Source organism: Amblyomma mixtum, chromosome 4, assembly GCF_055824585.1.
Source record: "Amblyomma mixtum isolate Tamu chromosome 4, ASM5582458v1, whole genome shotgun sequence".
Classification (NCBI taxonomy): Eukaryota; Metazoa; Arthropoda; class Arachnida; order Ixodida; family Ixodidae; genus Amblyomma; species Amblyomma mixtum.
This window is the reverse complement of record NC_143015.1, coordinates 99,029,354-99,037,986: the sequence shown is the minus strand read 5'-3', so window position 1 is coordinate 99,037,986 and position 8,633 is coordinate 99,029,354. Positions and strand designations below refer to the sequence as shown.

The 8,633-nt window shown below is 47.0% G+C and overlaps 1 protein-coding gene across 2 annotated transcripts; it reads left to right on the top strand.

Moving 5' to 3' along the window:
• The first annotated feature begins 1,670 nt into the window (after positions 1 to 1,670).
• LOC149347577 (uncharacterized) lies at positions 1,671 to 8,367 on the top strand. 2 transcript variants are annotated; one of them, XR_016292149.1, is made up of 4 exons: positions 1,671 to 1,816; positions 3,615 to 3,746; positions 4,951 to 5,062; positions 8,207 to 8,367. XR_016292149.1 is itself a non-coding variant. In XM_089585618.1 (4 exons), exons 1-4 carry the CDS (start codon positions 1,788 to 1,790, stop codon positions 8,263 to 8,265), a joined length of 375 nt encoding a protein of 124 aa, XP_089441744.1. In that variant the 5' UTR covers positions 1,671 to 1,787; the 3' UTR covers positions 8,266 to 8,367. The 2 variants fall into 2 exon arrangements, 1 of the variants encoding a protein (XP_089441744.1); XM_089585618.1 differs by having other exon boundaries at positions 3,572 to 3,746.
• Positions 8,368 to 8,633: the final 266 nt, after the last annotated feature.

The following is an 8,633-nucleotide window of genomic DNA, read 5'->3' as shown; positions in this document are numbered from 1 at the left end:
GGTGGTGAAAACATTTTGTCAAGCAGTGCAAAGAGGGGCAAGCCCCCCTCCACTCCCCCCCCCCCCTCCCGCTTAGGCAACCCTTAGGGGGCTTCCCTTAAAGGGCAAAAGACAGCTCTTGGAGGGCTATCCGCTTCAGGGCGTCGGTAATTATCCGGCGCTGGTCAGCTCGCGCGAAGAAGTTGAGAGGGGAGCAGTTCTTCGTGGCGCCGCCGCGGTGGCTCAGTGGTTATGGTGCTCGGCTGCTGACCCGAAAGACGCGGGTTCGATCCCGACCGCGGCGGTTGAATTTCTTTGGAGGAGAAATTCTAGAGACCCGTGTACTGTGCGATGTCAGTGCACGTTAAAGAACCCCAGGTGGTCGAAACTTTCTCGGCAGATTAGCTGCGAAAGATGATGTATTTAAGAGTAACTAACTCGGATTCCCTTTTTAAACAATCTCTGGCACCATCCTGCCTTGCTAGAATACCAGATTTCCTGAATTCTACGCCGCAGCTGCAGTTGCCTCTTCGGAAAGGCCCGCCACCGCATGGCGCTCAGTGAAGCCGAACGGGAGAGTGGGACCCAGCATGCCCCAAATTCAGCACGAGCGGAGGAAGTCGCAATAGCTCTCGCTGCCGCCGATCCAAAATCGAAAACGGTTATCACAGACTCTCGCCGGGCCTGTGAACGTTATCTTGCAGGCGAAATATCAGCCCTTGCCCCGCAAATTCTAAGACGTGCTCTCGCCGATCCAACTCGAGCTAACACACGGTTTAACCACGGGAAAATCTTAAAAGAATACCAGGCTTGCATCGATTGATTTAAATATTCCTATTTTCCTACGACTGTGTCCGACTGGAATAAGCTGCCTCAGAATGTTGTCGATTCTCCTGACGAAGTGGAATTCATTGCTGCTTTGAAAAGTTTGAATGTGTGACTTTTTTCTTTGACTTCATTTTGTATTTTTGGTATTATTCATGGTTTTTTTTGGTATTATTCATGTATTTTCGGTATTATTCATCTGTTTCCCACTCCTGCTTGGACTCCAGAAGGAGTCTGCAGTATTCCTAAACAAACAAAAATAAAAAACTCGCACAAAAGTGATCTGGGCTCCTGGCCGCCAGGGTCTACGAGGCAATGAGGCCGCTGATGCGAACGCCCGAGCGCTCGCACACCGGGCTCCTCATCCTAGCTCTCATGGCTCAGAAGCTCATAAACCGCTTCTGCGGTTCCGCGAAATGCTAATTTATTATTGCGACAGCCACCGTCTCTACCCGGAACCTGCCAAGGGGCTGAGTAAGGTGGAGGAGCGAACTCTGCGGCGCCTGCAGACAGGAACCCTTCTCTGTCCTGCAATAGCAAAACACTTCGATACGAACACAGATGGGCGCTGCCCGCACTGTGGAGAGATCTGCGATATCTTTCACATGGTGTGGGCATGTACTCAGAATCCTCACCTTCCCCCCTCCCCCACCCCCACCCGAGAGGCATGCGAGACTGCCCTCCTCAACTGCTCCACACTGGAGTCCCAAAGGGCTCTGGTCAAGCGGGCGCGAGATGGGGCCTCGTTGTGCGGTGTCCCGGACTAAGGATGCCGACCATGCAGCAGGGTTTTTTTTTTACCCTCAAGCTCTCTTTGAAAAGTTTTTCACCGCCACCACCACCACCGCAGAGACCGGGGTCTTCACTCTGAAAGCGGCGCTGGCCATCGGGGGCAACTACGGAGCCTACACCCGGTGCCGCTCTGTGTCTCCGACTACGGCAGTAACGAAGAGGAGAGCGGAGGAGGAGGGAATGTGAGCGGCATGAGGAGAACGTCGCAAAAAAAAAACAGGTGTGATCTTAGCCTTTTAGGGGAGTAAGTCATTTGTCGCTGAGTTGACACCTTTTTGGGGAAGGTTACGCTGCTTCTTCGGGAGTAAGTATTTTTAAGGCGAAAGCCTTTAATGGCTCATACTGTCGTGACCAAGACGGGTTAGCAAATTTTTCCGCGTTTCAGATTGGTCGAAATGGTCGCGACGTCACTGCGCGCGAATTTTGACAATGTCCACCGAAATATTTGAGACATCGCGCAATTTCCTTTCCTCAATACAATTTTCGGCTGGTGTTCACCGAGATATGTGAGACAGTTACTGCGTAATTTCCTTTCCTCGCATACAATTTTCATTTTCTTCATTACGGCCCTTTTTTCTCTTCCTTCTTTCACTGCCACTTCCTCCCTTCCTGTACGGCGCGGTTAAGGTGTCCAACTAGGTGACTGAGAGTTACAGCGCCATTTCCTTCCCTCAAAAAGTGTTGCGTTCAAAGGGCAACAGCACCCGCCGCACGGGTGGTGGCGCTCCGTGGACTCCCTGGCGGCGCTACAACACGCTGTCGCGTTCCACTCCAAAAGGCAAATATTAAGCGTCTTTAATTGGCAATTAATTAATGCACCAACAAAATGTGAAGTGAACAATCGCGTAGCTGAATGCCTTTCGCCTTTCACCACTTTAGCCGCTAAAGTTCCTCGTAAATTTTGCTCTTACCCTTACTTGTACTCCCATAAGAAGAGTACCTAAACTTCTTGCACTGCCGTAGGAAGAATAACTTTAAGGCAGTTAAGTCTAAGGTGGTCGAAATTTCCGGAGGCCTTCATTACGGCGTCCCACATAGCCTGAGTCGCTTTGGCGACACGCATAGACCATTTCTTATTTGTGCGAACTCATCTCTTCGCGCAGTTCTCTTCAACTCGTGGCTTGTTCTTCATGTTCTAGCAAACTGTTCAGCTGGCTGGTTCGGACTTTATATTTGGAACTGAAACACTCCACACACCTAGTGCAGCCTGCCTAGCTGACGTATGCGTAAAGCAGCATCAGGTCTTTTATTTATTGCGCACTTGCTGAATCGGGTAAAAAGGAAGAAGAAAGGTCAATTCTCGCTTGTCGCACACTACAGGACAGGAACTCCCATTATTACTGCCAATCTGCCAGCTTGAACATGGTGCCGGATTTTGATTTTTCAGACCCCAGTTTTTTTTAACAGACATCAGATGGATAAGGCGAAACGTCACCGAGCACCCTTGAAATGAGTCGATTGGTAATTTTAACTTTCGGGATAGGCCCCATCCTTACAGTTGCGAGGAGTATGATATGATTATGCGTAATTAGGTTGGTGTAGTCAACGCCATTTCTAAGCGACAGCGCAAACAGCGCGTTCGATCGAAAAGCTGTCGAAGTCGTTGTTGTCGGCACCGGGCCGACAAATGAAGGTTGTAAGATACTGTTATGGAAATTGAGATGAATGGTCCAGTCTTCTGATATGTAGCAAAACCTTTCTTTCAGCGAATTAACATAGATAACATAGATAGTATCGAACAGTTTATACTGCCATAAAAAACCAATGGCGTATGCTTTTGACGATAGCAAAAACATTAATAGAAAAAAAGAAGTGCTAGACTGCCGCCGGGTGATATGTGGATATATTGATTGATGTAATAAAACCCTACATCATATGAAACAAAAATTGCGTTCATCGAAGGTTTTCAGTTCAAACATGTTTTTATCCAGAATTGTTGGGTGTGAACTTTCCATAATATGTGGTCCTCTCACAGGATATGTGGGACAAACGTCGTTTCTTCGTTGTCATGGAGACAGCTGACTGAGGACCAGGCGACCAACGCCCGGCCGACTTGCGACTGCGATGGACTCCCGTGGAGGCTTGTTGCAGCAGTGGGCGAGCCGCTTGTCCTTGCGAGAAATTCCACGGAGCCAACAATAGAGTCAGTGGTGAGCATCTGTATCTCTCTTGAAAGGATACTCAGGACACCTTCGTCAAAATTTTTTTTGCTAGTAAAATTAATTTATTTCGCCTTATGGAGGGTATTTTGGCAGTGAAAGACGTGCTCATTGGTCATAACACTATAGAATAAATTGAAAATTGTTCCCGGCCTTCCACTCAAACTCTGTTTGCATCATGCTTGCGTCAACTTGATGATTATGTGGGTAACCAGCGAAAACAGACGCAAGACAAGACAAAGAAGGCACACACCACAACGCTGGACTTACAAGCCTTTGATCAGAACAACAAAAAGTTCCTGGCGTATCCGCAGGCCCCTTCGGCGAACGCTCTAATTCAGCTTGTAGAAACGCAATAGATGCCCGATGTTTTATTTCCCACGGAGGCATGCCGCCTCCATTATTTTAAAGTGCGTAGGTATCACATCAAGGACAGCACGCATGGAGTCTCCACTTCCTGTCACTCTGGAATTAGGACTCCGGTAATTAAAATGGCCGCAAGAGACAAAGCACCACAGGTCCAATTAAACACAGGCCCAATATTGTAAATGGTCCTTTCTTGGGCTAGCGTTTGCCAATATGTTTCCAATATCGGGCCGATTACCTGACTGATTGAGTAAGCTGCAGCTATCTTGGCCCTGGTGTGCTTGGGACACACGGGAAATAAAACGATGGTGCTCAAGAAAATTATACACCAGTTTATGATGCAATCATTCGACTGACACTATTAACTGATGGTAATTACGGTAAAGGTCATCACTCCATAGCGCCATGTTTCACGTCCTTGGAAGAAATATGGGCTGTTTCCTTACAAAACTGCTTTGACTGCTTGCTGCAACATATTCAATGAACGGTAGCTCAGTGGTTACGGCACTTGGCTGCTGACCCGAAAGACACGGGTTCGATCCCGGCTGCGGCGGCCGAATTTCGATTGAGGCGAAATTCTAGAGGTCCGTGTACTGTGCGATGTCAGTGCATGTTAAATAACCCCAGGTGGTCGAAATTTCCGGAGCCCTTCACTACGGCGTCCCTCATAGCCTGAGTTGCTTTGGGACGTTAAACCCCCAATAAACCAAACCAAATTTTTGTTTTATTCCCTTCCGTCATAGAATGTTTTCTTATTTGCTTACCATACCTTGTTAAGATTTCTCACTGTGCTGTCGTTTACAATATTTCTCTGCTTGTGCCTGCGCAGACAACAAGGCGACAGCAGACAAATGATGGCACCATCTTTGATGCTGCATCGCTGGGGGACATCGCGCCCAACCCATACACCCCTGCAGCACTCTTCGCACTACTAAATACTGGTATGGAATATATAGCTACAGTTTGCCTGGATGCCGAAAGAACACTTTTGTGTCTCGCTATGGGGGAATATGATACCCTTTCCATAGAGCTAACCTGCAAAGGTAGCCTTTTTATTTCACGCGATAACGTTAAAGGCCACATTACACAGAAACCCTGATGTCGGCGTTGCCAGCGTTGTGAGTGATAAATACAGGGTGGCGTAGAGTGACCCCGGCAGCCAGCCCCGGATAATCAATCTAGGTGGGCGACCTCGATGGGCAACATAGCAACCTAGGTAGGTCAGGTGACATTGTGGGGCCATCACAACCTATGCACCGGGTTGTAGGCGAACTAACCACTCTGGCAGGTGGCAGTTTATTGTTAAAGACACAAAGTTGCTCGGGAAGGGCAACTTGGGTAGCACGAGACCCAACGGGGGCAGCACGGTGCCATTGCACAGCACTGGCGCATTCCTTAACCACGTGCACACTGCGCAGTGTGCGGTGTTAGAACTTGTAGGTACATATGAATTTTAAGTTGAGAATGAACAACTCTACGCGGGTCAGAAATTCAAAAGTGATAGAGAGAATCTTCTCCTTTCAGAATTTTTTGCGGTTAGATCCTGTTCTTTATTACAGATGCTAGTGCCAGTTCCTCCTTCAGTTACGTTCATTGCGGTTGGCGGCGGAGTTACAACCAGCCAGCTACAACCAAGCCACTGCTTTTTGGTTGCAGTCATAGGCAGCGCAGAAAGCACGCTACCTTTGACAGCGTTCCGCGCCTGATTGTGAAACGGGAGTACATGAAGTGCTCACGTGACGACACGGGTGCCAGTTTAGACATGCGCCGCAGCCATACACTGTTCTGTATGGACGCCACAATGGCGACCACTGTGGCTTGAGTGCGTACCTCCTATAAGCTACTCCTCACCTCGCATTGGCTGCGTCTGCGCGTGGGCAGGCGCTGGCATGCCTACTCCCAAGCGAGCGCCCGTGTTTCCACTTACTTGGGCCAGGTCCGAGCTACGTGCCCGAGTCACGAGCTATGTCCATGAGCCCGCCTTGTTAAACCGGCCCACGTGGCTACACATGATCGCTAGAGGATGGCCTTCCATAAACAGCTTTCACTGTAATAGTTAATCAATTCTGTCTTAAAACAAAATGCAGTCTGCGAGAACATTTGCGAAATCGGGGATGCGTGGCGGAGGGCATCAAAACTGCATTCCTGCGTCATCTACCATTTAAGAGCACGGTGTCGAAGCTGTCACGCCTTTTTAGTACTGTCTTGGGCGCATACAACCATGTTTCTTATATGCGCAACATGCATAGCCGTAACCCATTACATCGCTTAGAAAGCGCGTGAAGTTACGCATTAGGGTCATCAATCACTAGCCATCTTGAAGGAAAGGTCCACACCTCAGAGAAATACCAACATCAACCCACTGCTCCAGTGAGCACTCGATACCGAGTTGGCTCTAAAGCCTGTCACTGTTGTGGACTTGTTACCCTTTTTGCACATCGACTGTACCGTAACGATCAATATATATATACAGATTCCCGCCTCACAACTTTTGTAGTTTTCTGCTAATTATTCTCCAAAACTCACCGCATCTGTTTTCTGTGGCGGTCGTAAGGGGGATACTGGTCTTCCGGATCGAAAAATGACTAAAAAATGAATTAGCTTTTTCAAATGTAATATTATTTTCGAAGTGTTGCCCCTATTTCCTTCCGGAAATCAGTATTTTAAACATAGTATTAACTTACATCATCGTCTGGACTAAATTTCCGCAGGAGGACATATTTACTGCCTTACTATGTCGACCTCAGCATCTCTAATACAGACAGTGCCATTTTGTTTCAAAATATCCCCAGGTGGTCGAAATTTCCGGAGCCCTTCACTACGGCGTCCCTTATAGCCAGGGTAGCTTTGGGACGTTAAACCAGATATGCCATAAACCATTTTGTTTCATGAAGCTGAAGGCTTCGTGTTTGCAATAAATAGAACAGAATTCTTCAGTATCGGTTCAATAAAAAAAATTATACATATGCAAAATTTCTCGATTCATACTATTAAAATACACCATGAATGTTGCTATTCCAAGTGCTGTAAAGAACTGATTTTAATATTACATTCTTTGCTCATTAGACACAATAGCCATGCATTAAAAGGCATTTGTTATTGGCCCATTTTTTTGCACCTAGGTAATAATCACTCATTAATACTACTGTAGTAACTTATTTAACTGATCTCACATGAGGCCATTCCGCACATATATCTTTAACAATATCTTTCAATATCGCACAGTTGCCTCGCAGTTGAAAGTGATGTCCAATAAAGCTGGATCTCTTCCAGCTTAAACATGGAGCAACTGCCGTTGCTCTATGCGTTGCGTTGCGTTGCATGAAGCAACCACTGCCTTAGTTCATCTGCACTTTATCTGCTGCGCACTTATCAGTCACCAATCCCATGTGGAAAGAGAATCAGTATCGTGCCTTCCCATGAAACAGCACATGCTGTCTGCAGTTGTTAGGGAGGCTGACACTAAACGAAATAGCCATGCATTAAAAGGTACGGGGAGAATTCCGTACGGGAGAATTAAAAAAAAAGGCGGAAGCCGGACGTTAATTCGATTTAATTAGGGAAATCGGTAACACAGGGCAAATAAATCGAAGTTTCTGAGAATGCTCGTAACGTGTAGATTGAGTTCCCGCGGCAAAAAGGCGAGTTTAGATTCCTCTGCTCTGCACCTTTAATATTACTGTAGGAACTAGTTTAACTGATCTCACATGAGACCATTCCGACCTATATATTTTAAACAGTACCGCTCAATATTTCACAGTTGCCTAGCAGTTCAAAGTGATGTCCAATAAAGCTGGATCTCTTCCAGCTTAAATATGGAGGAACTTGCGTTGCTCCATGCGTTGCGTTGCATGGAGTAACTACTGCCTTTGTTCATCTGCAGTTTATCTGCTGCGCATTTATCAGTCACTAATCCGATGTGGGAAAGAGAATCAGTATCGTGCCTTCCCATGAAACAGCACATGCTGTCTGCCGTTGTTAGGGAGGCTGACACTTTACTGCCATATCTTATCAATTTTCAAGATTCCAACTTTCATTTTCCCAAGTGAGGGATTGTTTTCACAAGTAGCTTCTTTTTTTAAAAGCAGCAAGAACCAGTGGCGAGACCACTGTCGGTGCCGGGCGAAGAACTACAGTCGGCTGACTAATCTGAAGTGCCTTCGTCACGTGGGTGCAAGTCGCTTCGCCGACAGCCAGACCCGCCTCCTCCTTAGGTGATGAGGCGGGTACCAGCGATCACAGGTGAGGGAAGTTTCAACCAGAGCATTGCATGTCGCTAACAGTACCCAACGCCTTGAAAACACTGGGGCTCTCATAGGACCGGTATTTTTCATATTTACTGTTACCTAGAACACTCGACTTTAGATTCGCTACTGAAAGTTTCCACATGGCAAGTTCCAGAATTCTATACGTTTCTATAAGAAATTTTATGCATCCAGTACGGAAGATATGGACACAATAGGGACTATATAGAAGCACTTATGGAAACTTACGGACTCCATATGAGGTCAT